Genomic DNA, 21,767 nt, shown 5'->3' on the forward strand with positions numbered 1-21,767 from the left:
TTGCTGCTGTCACTTAACTTTTATTGAGCATAGTGCATGTGCAGAGCCCTGCGCGCGAGGGGAAGAAGACAGCGCAGACAGAGCCGCGCCCCTGCCAAGGAGGGTGGGACAGAAGGGGCAGCGAGGGGCGAGGGCCAGGCCTAGCACCCAGATATTCAGCTGCTGGGGTCCCTGGGGGCAGCTGGGAGGCGGAAGGAAGACGGGCAAGGGCGGCCCGAGAAAGCAGGGAAGAGAGCAGGAGAGGGCTCGGTGGCTGCCGGCAGCCTCACTGGCGCATCCACAGCCACAGGTTGGCCAGGCAGGCTGACGCCAGCACGGTGAAGAAGAGCGCGTCCCTGTGGCGCAGGCCCGCTCCCTGGTCCTCCAGGGCACGCAGGCGCCCGGTGATCACACGCAGCTGCAGAGACCAAAGGGACAAGGGCAGCTGAGACAGGAAACAGCTTTGCTGCCCCTTGGGGGCAGGGTGGCAAATGCCTCTGGGCCAAGAGCAGACTGCACAGCTGAGGGCGCTCACGGGCCCAGCTCCCCTGCTGCCCCTCCATGCCCCGGTCGCCTGGAAGAAGCCAGCCCGTCCCCGCTGTGTGGGGAGCCAGCAAGGGCTTCTCCATCCTGGGGTGGGCTGGCTAGCGGGGGCAGCAGAGCCAGAGTGAGCGCCCCAGGATGGGTAGCCGCTGGGGTCCAGACAGGGCCTAAGGGACAAATGCCCCTCCGTGCCCCCCCAGGCCTGCTGCCATCTGTGTCTAAGAAAGCCTGTGCCCGGAGGAAGGCAGCAGCACTCTCAGCGCCTCTCGGCAGGCACAGGCTGACTCTCCGAGCACCCCGTCCGCAGCCCCCGCCCCTCCTCTCAGGGCAAGTGGCTGTGGGAGGCAGCCTGAGCTGCGACCAGGAGGAAGGGAGAGCTGCCCTGGCCTCTGCCGCTGGAGGGAAGACGACTGTCCCGCTGGGGCCGGCGGGCACCCACCTGCCTGCGCATGACTTCCATCTCCAGCCCATTCAGCTCTTCCAGGCCGATCTCTGCGATCAGATCCGCCTCTGCGTTGCTGGAAAATCAGAAAAGACAGAGGGTGAAAGGTGCTGGCGGTGCCCAGTCAGGCCTGGCCCTCAGCACAGGAAGGCCACAGGGTCAAGCAGGCAAGGTCAGGGCTTCTCTAGACAGTGACTGCCAGAGACCAGTCCTTTCCCTCCCTGGCAAGGCCATCCTGGGGCCAACCCAGCCCTGCCCGGCCGCAGAGCGCTCAGCACCCTCCGCCCCACCGTCGGGCCAAGGGCCAGTCCCAGGCTGTGGCATGGCGTGACAAAGCCCTGACATTCCGAGCGAGCCAGCTGCTCACTAGCTGCCAGCCTCTCGGCCATCCAATGTCCCCCCTGCAGGGTCCCTGGGCTCCTCTTACCGTTCGTAATGGCACCTCACACCTTGGAAGACGCTAGGAGACTCCTGGACAGGGCCGTCGCCATGGCCCGCTTCTCTTGGCATTCTGGGCATCGGCAGCTGGGGCCCCTATGGAACAGGAACAGTGGCCTGGCCCACACTTTGCCTGGGACTGATGGTTACACCCCACCAGGCGTCAGGCCCGAGCCTCTGGAAGGGCAGGCTGGCCGCTTTGGAGCACCAGGAGAGCCCAGAACCCCACAAGTTGCGCCTGAGTTATACCTCCTCCTCCCTCCCCCCAAGTCAACATCTGGCCCCATTCCACCTGCCATGATCAGCGAGGGCCCTGTAGCCAGAACTCCCAACCCCAGTCACTGCAGCCCCAGGCCCCACAGTACCATTTTCTTGGGCCCGGCAGAAGTCAAATTCCAAAGCAACGGGGCTGCTGTGGAGCCAGGAACCTTTGCCTCCAACTTCTGTCGCCGCTGAGAGACGCCCAGGGCACGGGACCCGTGCTCTATCATTTCTACGGAGAAAAGCAGAGGCCCAGGAATACCCAGAGGCACCACCAGGGTTTCCTGGGCACAGAACACACCAGAGAAAGGCCAGGGTCCCCACACTGCTCAGGAGTCACCCAGTTCCTACTCATTACTGGCAAATGGCCCATCCCAGGCCAGTTTGTTCATCTGTTCACAAGTTCAGCCGGTATTTACTGGAAAGACAGAAAAGACCAAGAGACAAGATCAGGGTATCCAGGCCCTGGCCAGCCCCCAAAATAACAAAAGTAGGAAGCAATGCGCTACTTCCAGAAAAGTCAGAAACAACACGAAACAGAGACCTGGAAGAGAAAAGGAGCCCAGCCATGGAAAGAAAGTTCTGGGCAGAGGGGACAGCAAGCGCCAAGGCCATGAGAAAGCCGGGCCTGGGAAATGCAGTGGGAGCGGGTGACAGGCCAGTGTGGCGTGTGCAGGTGAGGTGACCATGGCTGGATCTTAGAGGCCGCGGTAAGGCGTTCAGATTTGACTGGAAAAGACAGGAGAAGGCATTGGGGGGTTAGGAGAGAGAACCGATCTGAGGGAGCTTTTAAATTGAACCCCCTGTATGTTTTCCAATGGACACCGTGCTGCTTGGGTGAGGGGGTGACGCACGGAACACACATCGGGGCGCATCCTGCTCCCTTATGGGCTGCCAAATGCTCACATCATCTACCCTCCCCCCAGCCCCCGCCACTAGGGCCACAAGTGCAGGTGCATGCACCCCAAGGCACAGGCAGCACGCGTGCCCACACTTGTGTAGACGTGCGCCCCGCCACACACACACCATCTGCAATGCACGGGCACAGGGGCAGACGCCCCAGGGAAGGGCCACTTCAGGAGTCTCACCTGCAATCACCAGGTGCTCCTGGCTCTGCCGATGGCTCCCAGGACCCAGCTCTTCGTCCACGGCAGTGTCCATCTCCTCCTTGATGATCGGGGGGCCTCCCGCCATCACTGCCAGTGGTTGCTCGTCAGCCGCGGCCTCAGAGAGCTGCGGGCAGGACACGGAGGGACGCAAGACAGCAGTCTGGGGTGGAAGCTGGCCCAGATATACCTGAGGCCGGGGGCGGGGCCGGACGCCCTCTCTCAGCTCAGCCTTGGCCTCAGCACCCCGTGTTCCCATTTTATCTCGTGCGCTGGGCCAGTAGCTTCTCCCTGCTACTCTGTAAGCAACTTAGGAGAACAGATAAGGCCCCGAAGCTCTGCCCGTGGGAACTGCCTGGTTCTCAGAGCCCTTGATGTGCTCTCATTGGCGGCTGATGGGGTCTGCCCAGCATCATCGCTAAGGAGAGGCCCGGACTGGAACAGGACCCCAGAGGAAGTCGGTGGCCAAAACAGAGTTAGATTCCAGGCCCTCGTGGCTTCTGCGGGGCCGGTTCCGGCCAGGTCGCACCGCCTGTGGACGACCCGGCTCAGCTGGCCGGGAGCCATGAAAACCAAAAGGGGGATGGGCAGGAGGAGAAGGGCCCGGAGCCACTGGAGCCCCCCCACCTCCTCAGGACCTGTACCCCCCGGCCTCTGCCAAATCCCCCCGACGCTTTCGAACCCATCAGACCACCACGGGGGTCAGGCTTTTGTGTGAGCCTGGCCAGAGACCCCATGGTTTCCAGTCACCCGCTGAACAGCGGTTGAGGAGCTGTTTGAAGGCATTCTGTGGGCGGTGGAGTGAGTCCTGACTCCTCTGCGACACTGTGGTGGGCCTCATCCAGCGTGTGCCAAGGCCTTAAGAGCCAGACTGAGGTTTCCCAGAAAAGAAGGGTTTCTGCTCATGACGGCAGCATGGAAGACCCTGGCCTGTCAGCTTGCCTCAGAGCTGGGCCTCACCAGCCTCACAGTCGAGGAGCCAATTCCCTGAAAGAAAACTGTGCGTGTGCACAATGCACATGCATGTACAACACATGTGGACATACGGACTATGGGTGCCACTTCTCTGGAGACCCCTGATTCCGAAGATGAACCCCAGCTCCAGGGCCCAGCCCCAGAGCCCCTGGGGGAAGAGGAGGCTGTTTGGAAAAGGAGCCAAAGACAGCTGCGGCCTGGTGGGAGGAAGGAGGAGGCCGGGGAAGGAAGGGAGGAAGGAAGGGGCGAGGGGAGGAAAGGAAGGGGGCGGCCCGGCCTGGGCTGCTTGACTCCCACCCCAGCCTGACCCCACCCGGGCCGCAGCGCTTCCCCGAGTAGAGCTGACACAGGCCGGCTACGCTCGTGAGGCCCCAGAAGCCCTTCCCAGCAGCTGCCCTGAAACCGGAGCTCCGGGGCCTCAGGGGCAGGAAGGTGAGCTCCGTGGGGCTCGGGGAAGCAGGAGCGGGGGTTTCTGCCAGGGCTGCCAGGCCGAGCAAGCACGAATCCAGGACGCCGACGGCACTTGAATTTCAAATAAACCACAAATGATGTTTCCAGAGTGTGCTCCTTGGGACGTTTCTTGCGCTGAAAAGCTAGTCGCGGTTTGTGTGACGTTGCCCTTGAAGCGGGCATCCTGTGTTTTATCCAGCAGCTGTAGGCCCTGCCCATCCTGGCCATGAAGTCAAGATGTAGCCTTGAGCAAGTGTTTCCTGCTTGGGGGGCTCAGTGTCCCCACTCAGATGGAGCCAAGGATCCTCGTCCTTTGGGGTAGCTGGACTGTGTGGGCGTGCAAGCCAGCAGAGCAGGCGGCATGGGCACTGGCAGGACCTGGCACCGTTCACCTCAGATCAGATCGGATTCCCCTCTGGCTGCCAACTGGCCTTGACCATTGGGGCTTCCTGGGCACAGCGGCCCTGGGCCCAAGTGCATGAAGAAGCACTGCCCCCTGGTGGCAAAGGGGCCCGATCCCCGATAGCCCCTAATGCCACCCAGCACCCTAGACTGGCATTTCACCCCCTTGCCCGCCTACCTCTCCTGGACTAGACACCCAGGATGGCTGAGAGGTGGGAGACAGAATTTTCCACGTGACGTTGAACTTGGTCCCCCGCATGTCTAGCGTGTTACCTTTTCCCTCTAACATCATTTCCTTCTCACCGAAAGCACGCCCTGGAGCCGCCCCCGAGCCGCGTGCCAGCCTCTGGGGCGGGAGGGCTAGACGCCTTGTGCACAAAGTTCTGCCAAACCTATGGGAGGACGGCCCATGGCCAAGCAGGCACGGGGGCTGCAGAGACGTAGACCCCAGTGGAAGGGTCCCAGAGAAGCAGCCGGGAGCGCAGAGCTGCACCCAGCCCAGGTGAGGGGGGCGCCTGTGGGCCAGGGAAGTCTCTTAGCCAGAGACTCTGGCTAAGTGAGAGCGCACGTTTCAGGGACAAGCTGCAACTTACTGTTTGCAATGAACAGGGTGCCTCGGGGCGCTCCTGTGTCAGGCAAGGCTCCCTCATTTCCCTCAAAGGCAGCCCAGGATTCGGATGCGCCGCCGCGCTGCTTTTAGGGTGTGCGAGGCGCAGTGCGAGGCACGTGCCGCTTTGAAGAGCAGGTGCCTGCAAGTGGGGCGGCGGGGTGCTGAGCGGGGGTGTGCGATGACCTCACCTGCTGCGGACCGCAAGCCCCGTGCCCCACCAGGGCGCCCCGCCGGGCGCTGGCTTCCGCCGAGGAGGTAACGAGACGCGCTGCAAGGCACGGTGATGGGTGAAAAGCGATATCCAGCTCGTCGTTGATTTAATTTATATTGCTTTAATTATGAATAAACCTGAGCAACTTTTCAGATGTTTATTGATCTTCTGCATTTCTTTCCCGTGAACTCCCTGCTTCGGGGCTTGGATCTTGATTAAAATAAGCTGTTTTATTAACAGCAAGGGGTGGGGGCGAAGCTCTCCCTCCCAACTACGCGTCTCCAAAGAAAACAGATCATCTTCTTCCCTAAAGGTGATCGTGAGCGCACAACCGCCGCCAGGGACCAAACAAATCCAGCAAATTGCATCCAAGTTTCGATAAAATCTACAAGGCATCCAGCCCCCCAGAGCAGCAGCTCGCTTGGGCCGCATCTGCCTGTCTGCCCTTGTCTTGCATCTGTCTGTCTGCCTGCCCCCGCCCCCCCCCATCTGACCACCTGCCTCCCCGGGTACGTCCACAGGCCTCTGCCACCTGTTCCGCAGCCACGCACTTTGCTCAGCGCCCGGCAGCCAGGCTGGGGGTCTGCCAGCCCTGCCTGCTGCCTGCTCCTGACTCCCCGCCCACAGCAGAGAAGGTGGCAGGAAGCCAGGCAGGCGCAGGGCACCAGGGTGGCCCCCAGCCCAGACCCTGCCGCCTCCCCTGCTCTGTGCCTCAGTTTCCCATCTGCACATGGAAAGTTGGACAAAACCCCAATTGCAAACTGCCCAGGGAGGCAGCCTGGGACCGCCTGGTCCCCAGCTGCACCCCAGCCTCTCTTCACCCAGAGGGGTACTGTTTGGGCTTTTGGGAGGGTGGGATTGGATTTGTTTTTGCTTGTTTGCTGCACTCTTATATCGGGGGAACATTGGTTTATCGCCTCATGTAAGTTTCCCACGTACGGCATCAAAATTCGACACAACCGCCCCCTAACTCACTGCCCGCCTTTTGGGAGGGGGTCCCACGTTTTTGTCTAAGAGTTTGCCTTTGTTTCGTTTCGTCTTGTTTGTTCATTTGTTTCGGTTCTTTCTCCCCCACGCGGGAGTGGCGTGGTCCCGTGGGGGCCTCTCTCCTCCTGGCTTGCTCCCCGAGGCCCGCGCGTCCTGCCCGCCCGCGTGGCCGCCGGGAGCGGGGGTTCGCCCTTTCACAGAGCGGCTCGACTCCGGCCCCGCTCTCCCCTCCGGCTGCTCTGGCGAAGACCCCTCCAACAGCGGCCCGCGGGACAGTGCTGAGCCAAGGGCGCACGGCTCCCAGCGCTGAGCGCAGCCCGGGCTGCCGGGGCAGCCCGAAAGGGAGTCTGATTTGGCTGCAGAGCCACATCTGCCAGGCGTCCTGGCGTTTCCTTCCCATCTGCTAACAAAACCCATGAAACAAACAATTCTCCTTCCTGCTGGAAGCAGCTGGGTGAGATCATCCCCGGAGCCCCAGGGCCCCCACCCGCCCAGCCAGAGGGGACGCGGAGGGGGTCACGGAGCCGGGCGGCCAGGCCTCCATCCCGTGAGGGGACAGGAAGGACCTACGGGGACTGCCGGGGCAGGAGGGCCGCCCCGTGGGCAGAGGGAAGGAAATAAAAAGCTGCAGGATCACCGGGGGCCTGGGACGAACCTGGGGACCAGGAGGCGGTCTCGGGGACCATCTCACTTTCCAAATGCAGCTCAGTGAGCTGCTGGGCACGGAGCCTGGCTGGTCCCGGGCGCTGGGGGCAGGGACGAGGCCCTCACCAGGGACAGGTAGAGAGACGCAGCCCAGAGGGGAGTCCGTGGTCTGGGGGGCGACGGCAGGTGGCTGCCTGGCAGCAGTGCTCCCCCTCCGCCTGCCTCCCCACGAGTGGGACGGGCGCTCCCCACGGGGAGGGGCCGGTGCTCGCCCCAGCCCTGCGGCCTGCACACCTCGGGGCCCACGTGCGCGCTGGGAACGCGGGGAGCTCCAGCAGAGGCTGGCCAAGTCGGGCGGGGGGGGGCGAGTAAGGGGACATGGCGGGGCCACGGGAGCCCAGCGGACGGTGGGTGAAGCATGTGCACAGAGAGAGGCGTGGAAAGGTAACCCCGGAGCTGTGGAGACACGCAAACGACCGGCGAGTAATACGAAAGGAAAAGGAGCGACGTGAGCCACAGCCCGGCACGGACGCCCCCCGGGCGGAGACGCTCAGCAGCGCCGGGCCCTGCAGGCCGGCGAGCAGCTCCAAGCCGGACCCGGGTCATTGTCGCAGGCCGACTGCCCGAGGGGCACCTCAGGACCGCTCTGCACGTGCACCCTTGGGCCGGAGGAGAGGAAGCTGCTGCCCGGTGGCCCCTTCCTCTTTGGCTGCCTCCCTGCTGCCCTGGGCCCCTCCCCGAAACGCTGGCAGCGGATTCGGAAATCCGGCAGGGCTTAGCCAGCTGTCAGTCTGTCCCCTTGGGCCTGGACAGACCCTGGGGGACCGTTCCCCACCCCCGGGAGGGGCTGGGCAAGGTGTTCTCATCGCGCCGAAGGAAATGCATCTGCTTTCCATTGTTTCCACGGCTTGTGCCGGACACGTGATGTGTTTGTAAAATTCAGTGGAGACAGAGGCCAAAGGGAAATGGCCAACAATAACCAAGAGCTGGAAAAGGGGGGCGAAGCCTGCGAAGCCCAGGCCGCAGTGACCCTGTGAAGAAAGACACGAGCGAGCACGGCCCAAGGAGAGGAGCAGACAGCTGCGAGGGACAGAGCGTCCCGCCTGCGCGCAGGGGCTCGTCCGCAACCTCCCGTTCTGCTGCTGGGCGAGCCGAGGGCTGGGACGTGGCTCGGGGCGCTCGTCAGTCAGCCGCGGGGCTGCGCCACAAGCTCAAGCCTGCGGCCTGGCGAAGCAGTTCCTTCTAGAACCGGAGGAAGCCAAGAGCTTCAGCCTCTCTCCCATGCCTGCCTGCCTTCGTTCTGGGAAGACAGAGCCAGCGGCCAGGTCCAGTCACGAACAGTGAGTGCCGCGGACATCGGGGTGGCCCGCACCGTGGAGTCGAAGCCCAGCTCCCCAATTACTGGTTGTGCGACCCTAGGCACGGTGGCCCTGCCCGGGAGAGGTCCAGGGCGGGGCGGGGTGGGGGTGCTGGGTTCCCAGCAGTCAGTGCTTGAAGGCCGCTAGCTGCTGGGGTTCTCACAGAGCCCTCGAGGCCTGCCTTCCACGAGGGGCCGGACCTGAGCTGTCCGCGCGGCCAGCAAGGCTGCCCCGCGCTCAGGCCCGGGCCCCAGCTCTCTGCGCGACCTGTCTCCGCCCTCTCCAGCCTCCAGCCCTCCCCAGCCGGGTGATTCTCCTCAGCATAGACATGAAGGCACATCTTGCCAGCACCAGCATCTCTGTTCCAGGAGGGCAGAGATCTTACCCGCTTCACTCACCTCCCTCTCGCTACACTTAGCCCACACCCCTGCCGGAGGCCTACTAGGAACTCTTTCAATTATTGTTGGATTAAAATGAGCTGACTATTTTAAAAAGGCGTCTTGTCTGACTCAGGCTAAGGTCCTCTCTGAGCCCGTTGAAAGCGAAAGCGCTGCCCCGCCCTTCACCTCCCGTTGGGCACCGCTCTCCGGATCCAAGTCTGGCTTCCTCACCGCGCTCAGCTGACCGCACTCGGCAACTTTGGAAGTTCTCCAGTTCATCGTCCTCTCTTCCTTCCAGGAGCAAGACCCACACTCCCAAGGCCCCCCGGCTGGCCTGACTCTCCTGGGCTACACCCGAGACTTCATTTTTCATCTTTGTGACAACTCTGCTGTCCCGCCTCTGCTCCCCACCAGACACACTTCACACCCCCTCCTTAACACTTTCCTTCCCCTTGTTTCCCCCCACCTGACCCTTCCCAGTGACTGGTCCCACTGCCCAAGCCCTCCCCAGCGTTGGGGGGCAGCAGCCGATCTGCAGAGGCCCCTAAATGGACAACAAAAGAGAAGGGGAGGTTTGCTCTCTCTGCACGACTGCCGAGCTGGGGCCGTGGTCTCCTGCCCCCACACTGGAACTTACACTATTTGCTCTCTGGTTCTTAGATTCAGGCTCACAGTGAAACTGCGGCTTTCCTGGGTCTCCAGCCTACAGATGGTGGATGGAGGGCCAACTTCATAAGTGTGATTGCACAAGCCCAAACTTAGATAAAAAGATGGGTGCATGCGGGCCTCCCCGGTGGCGCAGCACTTGAGCACTGGACTGCGAAGCTGCCCGCAGCCTCTGCAGCGCCGGTTCGATCCCCAGCTGCCTGGCGAGGGTCCCGCATGGCGCGCAGACCTCTCCTGCCGCCCGCTGCTCCCCTCAGCAGTGTACTTCGGTCCTTCTGCCTGCTCTGCTCCCCGCTCTGGCTCTGGTGAATCCTCTCACCCTCCCGCGCTTCTGACTGTACCTAGTGCTTGTATAAATAAATAAATCTTAAAAAAAAAATGGGTGCATACATGGAAGGCAGGCAGGCAGGCAGGCAGGCAGGCAGGCAGGCTAGAACAGATTCAGCAGCATAAGATACATGGGTGCATATCACACATGTCTAGCACTAGGACACGTGTGTGTGTCTCTAGAGAACGGAATACAAACTCCTTAATCTATTCAGTGTTTGAGTAAGAATTTTCTCAGTCGTCTACTTGCCTCAGTCTCCTGTGTCACCAAACCAGAATCCCATCACCACCTCTTGCCTGAACGACAGCAGTAGCTTCCTCTTAATGCTGATCTTCGCCAGATCCTTTCAGGCCATCTCGGGCAGAAGATTGTTTTCAACATAACAGACCTCGCCGTGCCCTCTTGTTCCTCCGCAGTGTCCCTGGGTGGCACCCCCTTGACACTAAGTATGACAGCCAAGTGTGGCTGCTTCACTCTGCCTGCCCGCCTCACCTCGCGGGCGTCTTCCCCTTCTGCCACCCTGGTTTCCGCTGCCCTCTTACAGTGGGCTCTGTGGGCACCAGGCCTCTTCCCAAGGCGAGGGCAGGCGGATTTCTTCTGGGTCTCTCTCCAAGGCGTGCAGACTCCTAAGCATATAATTCAGTGTTTGACAGAAGTGACTAAATTATCTGGCAAGTTCTTCGCCTGACTGCGTGCTACTCAGCCTTCAAACTTTAGGGTGCCCTGACTTCTTGAGGCAGCTGTCCCGGCAGCCCCGCCTCCCCACCTTGGCAGCATGAAGGCCAACGTGCTCTGTTGCTCTGACTCGCATCATGCCTCCCTCATCACGCTATGTCCAGAGCTCCGGGTGGGAACACCCAGCACCCACCCGCCAGCCATAGGACTCACGGGTGCCAGTGGCCCCGAGCCGCCCACTGTGCCCGTGACTCAGCAGAAGCAGTTGTATCTCAAATGCTACACAGACGCTGTTCTTACAGCACGGAAAGCCTGGTGAATGAATCCACCACACAGTTTGAACCTTCAGAGAAATTGCTCAGAGTCGCTGGGCTTGGAGCTGCTGATTCCTGACAGCAACACGTTTGTCTAGAAAAAACCTGAGGGGGCATGAACGCTCTGCCTGTTCTTCAGATGTTGGGTTCTCACATCACTCTCCACAGAAGGACCCTGAGAAAGCCATCCTGAGGCCTGCTTCTGCTTGCCCAACCCCACTGCCCTGTGGGCACCTTTGGCAGTCTCCACCCCCACCATCAGTCCTGAGTCCCTGCCCCTGACTTGCCCTCGTTCTCCACAAGCAATCCCAAGGTCTGCTTGGAACCTGGGGTCCTCTGGCACAGTGGATGACTAAGAAAGGGAGGTCCTGCCCCCCCAAATGGCAGCCCAAGGAGATGTTGGCAGCCTGGGGCCTTTTGCTCCTTAGCTTCTTCGTGTGCGGTAGCCCGGGACTAAGTCGTTACCTCTTACGCTTCTTTCCTGCAAAAGCACCTAAAAACTGAAAGCCCATGCTGAGACTCTGCCAGCTGGGGTCTGCTGGAAGGGACTTCACTGCACTGGCCAGCACCCCCAGGAGGCTGACATCACTCAACAAGCCAGCCTGGGATGAGAATGGAAGCCAAGGCTGCTGGCTGGCATTCCCGGCATTTGGCCTCCAGATTCACTCCTCTGAGGAGGCCCCAGATTTTACTGCCATGACGGATCGGCACGACTTGCTCCAGCGCCTTCCCATGGCCACAGGTCGCTCCACATGGACAGCTGGGGTGTGGGGGTAGGGCCTCCTCCCTCTGAGTGGGGCCCGCTGCTTGCCAGCCCCAGAACTCAGGAAGACAGCTCTGCCCTCACCTCTCCCCCCGGTCTGAAATGAAGTAGGGCACCCTTCTAGCAAGGGACACCCTTCCAGCAAGGGACACTTCTGTCAGTAACCAGGGATCAGGTGACAGGGAAGTTGCTAAGGTGACTTGTGACAGGACAGACCTGACGACTCCAAGGGCGGCGTCGGGGTGGGGGGAGACAGATCATCTTACAGGCGAGGGGACAAGCTGAGGACCTGGGACATCTTACATCTTCGCTGCTTCCTGCTTCTAAACTGGTTTGGGCTGTTTCCTTATCTACATCTGACTTTTGGAAAAACAAGTTGGGCTGCCCCATCCAGGCCCAGGGAAGGTGGGGTGTCAGCAAGCTCCACCGAGACACGAGACAGGAGCCGGGCGCAAGCAGATGCCATGTGCTCTTTATTACAGCGCGTCATCTTGTACAGAAGGAGACAGAATCGAGCAGCAACACGCAACAGTTATGAAAAGAGAGAGCGAGAGAATCTGAAGCAAGTGTGTCGCCCCAGGCCGCAGTGAACCCTGACATTGCTGAACGGACACGCTCCCAGCCGGCGCGGTCAAGCGGACGTGAGCCAGTTGGAAGCGGCCCCGGGGCGGATCCATTCCACAGTCACCGCGGCCCTGAGCGCGCGGGCGCATCACGGTGGCCGCTGTCGCGAGGTCGCAGTCACGGAGTGACACAGCGGGTGTGTCCAGGCTGGGAAAGCGGCTTCCACGGGGGAGACAGGTCAGGCCCGGAGGCCAGCAGCTGCGGGGGCGGCCCCACAGCGGGTATCGGTGTGGAGTGTGGACGCTGGGCGGGGGTGGGAGATGGTGGGGCTCGCCCGGCGGCGCCTGCAGCGCCTGCGGCGGCCATGCGCCCCTCGCCGACCTTTGCCGAAGAGCCCCGTGTAGAGACTCGCTGCCACCGCCTGTGAGGGGGAAGCTCCCTATGTTTGAGGATCCGAGGAGGCACGCGGGAGCGGCCAGCACGGCCGCACAGCGTCTGCGTCCGAGTATCTAGAAAGACACCGTCATGTGACTGCACATCCAGCCTGGCTCACCGGTCCAGCATTCACGGGGCGCATCAAGACTTGACTGCGAAGCTGCAGCCCCAGCACCCCCACAGTGGAAAGCTGACAGATTTCGCCTTGGACGGGGACCTTGCTGTAACAGAAGCGCTGAACCCCAAAGCTGAAGGCACAAGTGAAGGAATCCCTAACTCTTGAGCCTTTTACTAGAAAAAGACACTCACTTTAAACCGCAGTCCCCTCACGCGCGACACTGAACACTGACAAAAGGGAAGAGACTTCCGGCGTGTCTGGGGCAAGAGTCACAGGCACCGTGCGCGCCTGAAGTGCCTTTCTCTAAGTGATGAGTTAGGGGCTTCAAATCAAGGCGCTTTGTTTTCTGTCTTCCCCCAGCAGCAGTCCCTTCAGCTAGTGACACTGATGAGCAGGGGCAGCGCAGGCTGAAACCAGCAGGTCCGGCTCCTGAGCTCAGCCTGGAAGGGAGGGCGCCGGGCCCGGCCCGCGGACAGCCTGGGCGAGCAGACGGTCATTCCTGATCCATGCGCGCTCTCTGCCCACCCCCGCGCGCTCTCACTCTCCACTCCCCCCACACCTTGGGCAAAAGAAGGATCTAGAGGCAGTGTTGTTTTCTTCTCAAGGGAAGCCAGAGAGGAACCACCGGTCCGCTGCTTAACCAAGACACTGCCCTTCCCGGCGCTCTCTGAGGCGCTCTAAGGCGCTCAAGTCCGCGGCTGTGGGGTTCGCAAGCAGAAGGGGCGCTCCTGGCCAGACTGCTCAGGGCTGCAGTTCAGGGAGCCCAGCTGGGGCACAAGTCCTGGCGCTTCCATCTGGAACCCCCTAGGCGATGGGGAGCAGCGGGGCAGGGACAAGACTGTGATTCTCATCTTTAAGTTTTTGGTTGAAAACACGGGGCAGCCATATCTTAAGTAATCAGTAAAGCCTTTTTTAAAAATGAAAACGATCTACTGACTAGCCCCGTCATCCCCAAAGTCGAAAATCACACATCTCTCCATGGAAAAAAATATTAAAAGAATAAAAGGGCCCGGGAGGGCTCAGATTCCTTCAGCTTCCGACGCCCGTGGCACAGGGGCCGGGGGCACCACCCGCGGGCCGAGGGCCGCAGCTGTCCCCGGGCAGAGGCCCACGGGACGCAGCTGCTTCATCTTCCAAAGTCTCTCGTGGGGCAACAAAGGTGGTGCCTTTGGGGGTTCCAACCGCTCATGTCAGCTCTCCTCAGTCAGGGTCCCGTCGCCAGGCCGCACGGCCCCGGGAGGCAACATCCCTCCCTTCAGACCCAGCACAAACACAGCCACCCCAGCGGCTACTGCTCCAGGTAAGCGTGTGAGGAAAGGCAACGTGCACACACACACACACACACACACAAGTCCAGAAGCGACAGAACGAGGCTACGCAGCGCTAGTGTATCAAATCAATGTCGTACAAAGACAGTGTGAAAAGGTTTGTGCACCGCGACGACCCAGGACCTCCGCGCCCGACACACCACTCCACGCCCGGGCTGCAGGCACCTTCCTGCGTGGGCGACCCCCTGTAGAACATGCGAAGCACCTGAGGAGGAGCCCGGGCCCAGGGGCACAGCCGGCTGCTCTCCCCACAGGCAGGCCCTGCTCAGCCCCGAGGACTGCTGCCCTCCGCCCAGCACAGCCCCGGCTCTCCGCCTCCACCAGCCGCAAACAGCGCGCAGATGGCACGGATGGGCCCATCAGATGCCAGAGGCAGGGGCCGTCTGGGCAAACCCACTCTGGCTCTGCTCTGTGGCGTGGAGGTACGTGGTCAGTGACCCTTCCAGGCTCCCAGGTGGCTGGCAGGCACCTCCTGGGGGGAACGCTGGGAGAGTGGGCACTGGCCCCGGGGGGCCCCAACATGGCCAAAGACGATAGGTGGCAGGTTCCACCATGGAAAGAGCAGAGGCCTTCTAAGCCAAAAAGGCCTTAGGGAGGAAGGTCAGGGTGCCATGCTAGAGGCCCAGAGGGAAGAAAAGAGGAAGGAAGGAAAGGCGAGCGCCACCTGCTCACCTGCTGGAGCCTCTGGCGTAGGGGCTGGAGGTGGGGGGAGGGGCAGGACACCGACTCCCCTGCTGAGTCTACGTCAGAGTCCCAGGAAGACTCCTCCGCTAAGACTGACTCCCTGTCCTTATACCCTTCCAGAAGAATCTTCCTAAGGGCAGAGTGCACCAGCTCCCTGGTGCTTCCAGCATGGCACAGGCATTGCCTCCGGAGCCTCAGGGGCCCGTGAGGTAGGGGGGGGAAGGAAGCAACCGGGCAACTTGTCCATGCTGGCGGCTTCGCTGGGATAAGAACACAAGCTTCCTACTGGAAATACGTCCAGCCTGGAGGGGCGTCCGGAAGTTGGGGTGGCCTCAAGGCAGGGCTGCAGAGAAAGAATGAGGCGCAGTGGCCGCCTTGGAGAGCCGCTTAGAAAGAAGTGTGTCTGCTCAGAGGTTTGAAGCCCCTGCGGTGACGGATAGACCCTGGCTCTGCACTCTTTTGGGCTCCACAAAAATGTGCTACATTTTTTAAAGCACCACAGAGGAAAAAGGTGGGGGGTCAAGGACAGGAGGATGGAGATGGGGGGATGTCGACATTATCTTTCACGTGGCCACGGACAGTTAAAGGGCAGGGCACAGGCCACCCGAAGCCCCACTGAAATGAGGTGGACAGCCCCCCAGGGCCCCAGAAAGCGGTGACTAAGAAGGTACCAGCACCTGGCAATGACAAAGCAAATCCCAGACGGGCCTTGCAGCCCAGCTCAAGGGTACCCCCTTCTTCCCCACAGAGTCTAAATAGGGACACTTTAGGATCTTCTCCCCAAGTGTGCATCATCATTCAGGAGAAATCAGCCATCTGAAGTCAAGGTCAACTCAGCACACCCACTCAAGAGAAGTCTCCTAAAAGTTCACAGGCCCAGGAGGCCAAGTTCAAGGGTTCAGTTGTGCTGTGGACCAAGGAGGAGAAGAAAACTTTGGTGCTATCTGTACCTCAACTATGAGGAGGCCAGGGGCTCCACAGGCAGGGTCAGCAACAGTGGCTCCCCAGGGGCTCTTGTTAGGGTGCATCTATGGCCAGGGCAGAGCAAGCCCAAGGCCTGGGACAGGCCACCCCACCAGAACCCGAGCGACCATCTAGGCTGGCAGAGGTCACGGGCCTGTCTGTGAGACCCTCCCCTCAGCCTTCACCTAAACATTTCTTTCAAGCTGGTCGGAAGGGTGAGGATGGTGGAGGCTAGTGCCGCAGACCCGGGGCTGACATCCCTCGCCCTTAGGGTTGGCCTGGATTCTATTGTCTTGATTTGTTGCACTCATTACTGACTTATTTGTGGTTATTCTTTTTGTTGCTCTGTCCAGTCCTTGCCCCGTCCTCAAAAGCAAGCAGCACGTGGCTGCTGTGGACAAGAGGCCTGAAGGGCGGGTTTCTCTCCACGCAGAAGCCGGGGCTTCCACACGCACGCAGCCCTTCAGGCAGCCGCAGTGCCGGGACCCGGCGACGGCCATCCTGGCCACAAGAGCTCAATGGGTGGTTCCTTTGGCACAAGAGAAGCCAGCCCCCCAGGAGGACAGGACAGCGGCGCCAGGGGGCTTCGGGAAGAGCTGGGCTCTCTGGCCTGCATGTCCCTGGGGGCTCTGACGCACGAGTCTCCACCTGTCTCTGAGCGCTGACTTCCTACAAGTCCACAGTCGGGAAAGTATTTGGCAACAAGGAGGCTAAGGCTGTTTTGTGGTGGCACAGTCTGTGGAAATTTGGAAAGAAAACGGGAGGCCCTGGAAAGAGGCTTTCACGCCAAATGGGACGCGAGGCTACTTGTCTGCGTCCAGGTTGGCGGCGACTATCTCCTCATACTTTGGGGGTGGGTCGCTGTAAGAGACACTGGCCTCCTCACTGCTGCTCTCCTGGGGGGCAGTCACCTCCTCATAGGACGGGGGCGGGGTGGCACTGGACAATCTAGAGAGAGCGAGCTCAGGGAGATACAGGGTGCTCTCGAGGCGGACCGTGGTTCTGCCCCCCCGACTGGACCCCAGCACCACCTGCTGCGCATTGCTCCCAGCCTCCCGATGCCCAGAGGACTCCCCCTGGCTGTGCACCGCACCCCGGTAAACCATGACCCGGGGTAGGCTGTGCCCGGTACGACTGGCCAGGTACCGGTTCTGCGCATAGGAAGGGTGATGGCGAGTTGCTTTCTGCAGCTGGCACCTCCAGATGATGAACAAGGCGATGACGATCAGCAAGGCCACGCCCAGAAGGGGCACCACCACATACATGGCGTCTGAGCTCTGTGCAGGGTCTCGAACCGAGTAGACCGCATTCGGGTACCCCTTCCAGAACTCCATCTGCAAAAGGTGAAGGGCCACTTAGCGGTGTGCCAGGGCTCGGCGCCAGCGCACCTCCAGGCCTTTCTCCAGCTGGCACCATGTCTGGAGGGCACCGCTGCTTCCCAGCCCACCCGTCGAGGGACTAGCCCCTTTGACCAAACAGAGAGGCAAGAGAGGGCACCATGCCCTCACTCTGGATGGGGGGAAGGGATCACACTCCTTCGTGGCTCTGGTGTCTGAGACACTGGCCGCCCTCATTTTGCCCAAGGCCGCCTGCGCTCCCAGCACCCAGCGCCACGTGCCGTTTGCTCCTTGTCTTCGAACACCTCCTTGACCTCCTCGTAGCTGCACACTTCCTCCATGCACTCGCGCTCGATGGTGCCCTGGCGCAGCTCCTCCAGGAACTCATTGGCACGAGGGAACCGCTTCAGGACCGAGTGGGCATTCTTGGCCTCCAGAAACACTGAGGAGAGAGTCGCACTCAGGCCCGGGTAGGAGTGCCAGGGGCAGGGCCCCTCCAGACCCTGGCCACAGCCCACTGCTCTCCCCAACACTCTCCCACTCACACACACTCCGGGCACAGAGACACGAAGAGGGAGGGAAGCAAGACAGAGAGGCAGGACACCCACACGAGGCCAGCTCTGAGAAGGGTACAGCATGCCTTTCTATACCCCCACGCTGTTTCTGTCTAGAATCCCCAGGCTCCAGCAGGGATACTGAAGCTGGCTGAGAGAGAAATGCCAGCTGCACAGGAACAGCAGGCGTGAGGGATGCTGGGTGCTGCTGTCATCCATGAATGAAGCCCAGGGCCTTGGCCTCCCCTCCAAAAGAGAAAAGTGGAGCCCTATCCTCAGATAGTAGCAACAGCCCCAGGGGACTCTGTGGGTGCTGTTCCTCCACCTCAACCACCACCCATGGCATCAGATGGCCTGGCATCAGCCGCCTAGGGGAGACAAACCGGACTGAGGTAGATCAGGGGGAACCCGAGCAGGCCCTGAGCCCGTGTAGAGCTCTCGAGGGGTGGGGTGGGGGGGCATGAGCATCGGCCCTCTCAGTCACATCGAGAGTCCAGAGGGTGAAAGAAGAGGTGGTTGCAGGTCCTGAGAGGACCCCAGAGATGGTGCTCTCACATCGAGCACCCCCTCTGAGGTCCAAGGTGCCAAACCTACCTCTTCCCGGTGGCCCACCAAGCTGCAGACACGGGTGCGAGTTGAACCGCTGATAGGCTCAAGAGCTCCTGCCATGGGACAGGGGTCCAGACCCCGCCCGAGGAGAGGAAGCTGGGAAAGATATGCAAAGTGGCCAGGCAAGAGTCCGAGAGGCTCAGGCCAGAACACTCACCTGCCATGACGCTTCCTCAGATCCTGCGTCTCACTTGCCTGGAGAAGGAAAGCAGAGTCACGTGAAGTCACACCCAAAACCCTACGGGGTCTCCTCTTGGCCCTGGGATAGGACACCTTCCGCCACCCACCCGGGCTCCATCAAAGGTCAGAGTAGCACCTCCCCACCCAGCTCTTCTCCAGGTGCCCTGAGGCCCAGCAGAGGCCAAAGCCAACCTTCCAGCTGTCCCTCTCCAAAAAAACAGACTCTGAGTGAGTAAGAAACTAAGGGGACAATTTTTTTTCTCTAAAAACGAAAATTTCTTTCAGGCCTTGGTCTTCCTCACTTTCCTCAGTGAATCCTCACCCTTCTTAGACAATACCTCGGAGAGACTAGGACCGAGGCAAGGTCAAACCAGTCAATAGCCGCAGAGACAGGACCTGCTCCAGAACTCTTTTTGCTCACGAGGCAAGCCCTAGACCCTGCAATGCTAGGCAGGCCCCTTGCCCATGAGCAACATGTGGGCAAGAAGGAGGCAGAGCTGAGCAGGCGACAACAGCCATGTTAAAGGTCAAGGCCGACACCCAGATAACCTGCCCTATTATTCCTCATCACGACAGGGTAGTGAGGTGTCTGCCCCCCCCCCCCAGAGCAACCCTTCTTCCTGTCTGCGTCAAGAGCACACCACCGTGGCGGAGCACCAAAACGCTGATTTAAGTGCTCATATTTGAGAGGGGAGCCAGACGCCACCGCAACCTCTAACGTGAGCGATTCTCCAAAGGCCCCGCTCCCGCTCAGGAGCAATCCCAACACACACTCCCACGTTTATTCCGGGGCACTGGCCAAGTGGTTCACATGTAGAGTCAACACTCGACCGTGCTGTACCCCAAGTAAAGCTCTGATTTCATGAGTCCATGGATGTAAGACATGTGAACAGTGTCACCCACTGTTTGACCTTTTTTCCCTACGCTGCCAGGAAGCTCAGCGTTAACATTGACTGTGCAGAATAAGCACCCTGGAAGGCCAGCTGCGAGGTGCATGGGCGTCCCCCTTGTGACCTGGTATATGCTTTTCTACTCAGGTGCTCAGAGTCTTGCATATCTAAAATAAGCTCTTTTAGCCTTTTGGCAAGCAGGTAAGTTGTGCATCATAAATACATTGGAAACTAGGGGGGCTATGACTTCTCTAACATCGGCCATGGAAATACCGCGTAAGGGACTTTTCTCTCGTGAGCCCCACAACTGTCTCACTCCAAACTATCAACATGTGAATGTGTCAACAGGTGGGCCTTCCCCTGTGAGAAAAGTGGACCTTCCATGCTCCCAAGAGGGGGCATGGAAATAGAGTCTCAACAGTCTGCTTCCATGATAGAGCTCTGAGGCCCATCATGGGGGAGGGGAGCCTCACAGCAAGGGTTTTGATGGAAGAAAAACACAGCTCTATGTCCAGGTTTGAACTAATCAGAGAAAAAATATGTTTCATGGCTTTTTAAAGAGAAGTGCGGTGTTGGCTTTCACAATTTCTACATGGAAAAATCACATAAGCACTTCCAGGTAGCCCCCTTTTGTTCCAAACGCACCCGACCTTAGTGCACCACACCCACACATATTGTCGCCACCCACGAGCACTATCCTGACACCTGCGAAAGTCAACAGATCACGTTTAAGCTTCAAGCAAACCACGAAGTTCCTTGAACAGCTCACCCTGCCTGGCCTCTCCATTCACAATCCCGCAGCAACCCTCACTGCTGTCACTGCTGCCACAAGGCCTCCTTCCCCAAAATTTAGCGCCTGCCTCTTCCCCTATAAATACACCATCAATAGGCCGTTACTATGGCGACAGCGAGGCAGCAGGCGGGAGGGCTCCATGACAGGCGGCTGCAGTCAGACATGTGTGTCCCTCCGGCCCCGGTGGATACTGTAAGGCTGACTACAGGCCCGAGGAATTTTTAACCCGCTCCCCACAGGAACACAGCTGGATCCTGAAGGTCTGGAAAGGAAGGAAGGCAGGGACAGGCCACCGCAGAGCCCTTCCTTAACCCCGCCCGAGGCCACGGCGCTCTGGGGCAGCGCTCTCAAAGTCCCTTGCGCAGGGCCCGGAGGCCACCAGAGCACCTGGGGGCCCAAGCCATGGCCTCTGAAGCACCTCTCTGAGCCCTAGCCCTTGCCTTTCCCCTCACCCCGAACTCCTACCTCTCACCCACCAACCCGCCCAGTAACACTGAACTCCCCAATGATGCTCAGACTCGAACCCGGGGCCCTCCTGCTCCGCTTCCACTTGTGCCAGCTCTGCCAGGCCTGTCCTCGCCCCCAGTCGCACCGCTCCGGCGCCCGGCCCAGGAACCCGAGCTCTGGCCGGGCCACTCTTCCCCTTCCCCGGGGACTGCTGGAGACACCCACTGCTTTGGCCCCGCGGGCCTCCAGAGCCTCCCCTCGCGGCGCCCCGCGCCCATCTCCGTGGCCCGGGACACCCATCCGTGCGCTCGGGGCTGGCCGCCCACCCACACGGCCTCACCGTTCTCCGGGCCCAGAAGGCGGCCGCCCTGCTTGCGCACGCACGCAGCCCGCCACCTCTCCGCGGCGCCTCTCCGCCAGGGCCCTGTCCCCGCCCACCTGCTCCCCGTCGGCCAAGCCCCCGGCCCGGCCCGCCACAGCCTCCCCCGCCTCCCCGCCCCGCCGCCCTCCCGCCCCCCGCGGCCCGCCGGCCCCGCCAAGGTGCGCCCCGAGCCCCCGCCCCGGAGCCGGCTGCCCGGCCCTCCCCGTTACCTCGGCACCCCCCTGCCCCTGCGCTCCGCTGGGGGCTCCGCCGCCGCCCGCCCCCCGCCCCGCGCGCCAGGTCTGGCCTCGCGCCCCGCGCCCGTTGCGCCTCCCTCGCGCGCCACGACCGCCGCGCCCCGATCGCCAGGCCGCGATCGCCACGCCGCCCCGCGCCCCGGGCCACCGGGCCGGGCGGAGGAAGATGGGGAGGGGGCGACGCGAAGGGCCGAGGGGGTCGGGCCGGCGGGGTCGGGCCGGCGGGCTGGCGGGCTGGGCCGGAGGGCGGCGGCGCGCACTGAGCACCGTGCACCCGCGCCCCACTCCGCCGGCGCCGCCCCGGCCCCCACCCGAGCCGCGGGGGCGGGCCCGGGCGCGTGGGGGACCCTCGGCCTGGCACGGGCCTCATGGTGCCCAGGGGAGCCGGCCCTCGGAAGCCCAGGCGCCCCCTGAGCCCGGGCACCCAAGCCAAGGCCCGCGCGCCAGGCGTCCAGGGGCAGCCCCACCCCCCAACTGTCCCCTGCCCCGCTCACCTGTCATCCCCGCCGGCTGCAGGGCTGCTCCGCGAGCCTGGGCCCACGGGAGAAGGGCCGGGCTGTGGCCGCGTTCCGCCTAGGCCCCAGGCGACCTTGGCTTCCTCACAGGCCTGCCCCAGGAGCGCAGGCCTCCCCCTGGTCACAGAGGGGGAAATGGGGAGAACCCTGCCTCCCTCGCGGAGCTGCAGGGACAGGGAAAGGAAGTGGCTCAGGAAAC

The 21,767-nt window shown here is 61.5% G+C and overlaps 2 protein-coding genes across 4 annotated transcripts; both read right to left on the reverse strand.

Moving 5' to 3' along the window:
* On the reverse strand, positions 1-2,950 carry FATE1 (fetal and adult testis expressed 1). Its single transcript, XM_037511811.2, has 5 exons — positions 2,752-2,950; positions 1,768-1,895; positions 1,392-1,498; positions 962-1,040; positions 1-397 (listed from the first exon to the last, which is right to left on the reverse strand). The coding sequence occupies exons 1-5, from the start codon at positions 2,855-2,857 to the stop codon at positions 266-268; spliced, it is 552 nt and encodes a 183-aa protein (XP_037367708.1). The 5' UTR covers positions 2,858-2,950; the 3' UTR covers positions 1-265.
* Positions 2,951-11,991: 9,041 nt separating this feature from the next.
* On the reverse strand, positions 11,992-21,767 carry PRRG3 (proline rich and Gla domain 3). Of its 3 annotated transcripts, none has more exons than XM_037511809.2 (4): positions 21,548-21,767; positions 18,283-18,320; positions 17,244-17,404; positions 11,992-16,959 (listed from the first exon to the last, which is right to left on the reverse strand). In XM_037511809.2, exons 2-4 carry the CDS (start codon positions 18,287-18,289, stop codon positions 16,429-16,431), a joined length of 699 nt encoding a protein of 232 aa, XP_037367706.1. In that variant the 5' UTR covers positions 18,290-18,320; positions 21,548-21,767; the 3' UTR covers positions 11,992-16,428. The 3 variants fall into 3 exon arrangements, with proteins under 3 accessions (XP_037367706.1, XP_037367707.1, XP_037367705.1); XM_037511810.2 differs by lacking the exon at positions 21,548-21,767 and adding an exon at positions 21,027-21,045; XM_037511808.1 differs by lacking the exon at positions 21,548-21,767 and adding an exon at positions 20,776-20,834.

Source organism: Talpa occidentalis, unplaced genomic scaffold (assembly GCF_014898055.3).
Source record: "Talpa occidentalis isolate TD23 unplaced genomic scaffold, MPIMG_talOcc4v2.1 talOcc4.15, whole genome shotgun sequence".
NCBI classification, from domain to species: Eukaryota; Metazoa; Chordata; class Mammalia; order Eulipotyphla; family Talpidae; genus Talpa; species Talpa occidentalis.

Coding starts and splice junctions, on each gene's coding strand:
- FATE1 (XM_037511811.2), bottom strand. CDS start 2,857: ATGGCGGGAGGCCCCCCGATCATCAAGGAGGAGATGGACACTGCCGTG. Junction 1,499..1,767: donor CTGCCGGGCCCAAGAAAATG/GTACTGTGGGGC, acceptor CCTGTTCCATAG/GGGCCCCAGCTGCCGATGCC. Junction 398..961: donor TGGAAGTCATGCGCAGGCAG/GTGGGTGCCCGC, acceptor TGGTCTCTGCAG/CTGCGTGTGATCACCGGGCG.
- PRRG3 (XM_037511809.2), bottom strand. Junction 16,960..17,243: donor TCGAAGACAAGGAGCAAACG/GCACGTGGCGCT, acceptor CACCTTTTGCAG/ATGGAGTTCTGGAAGGGGTA.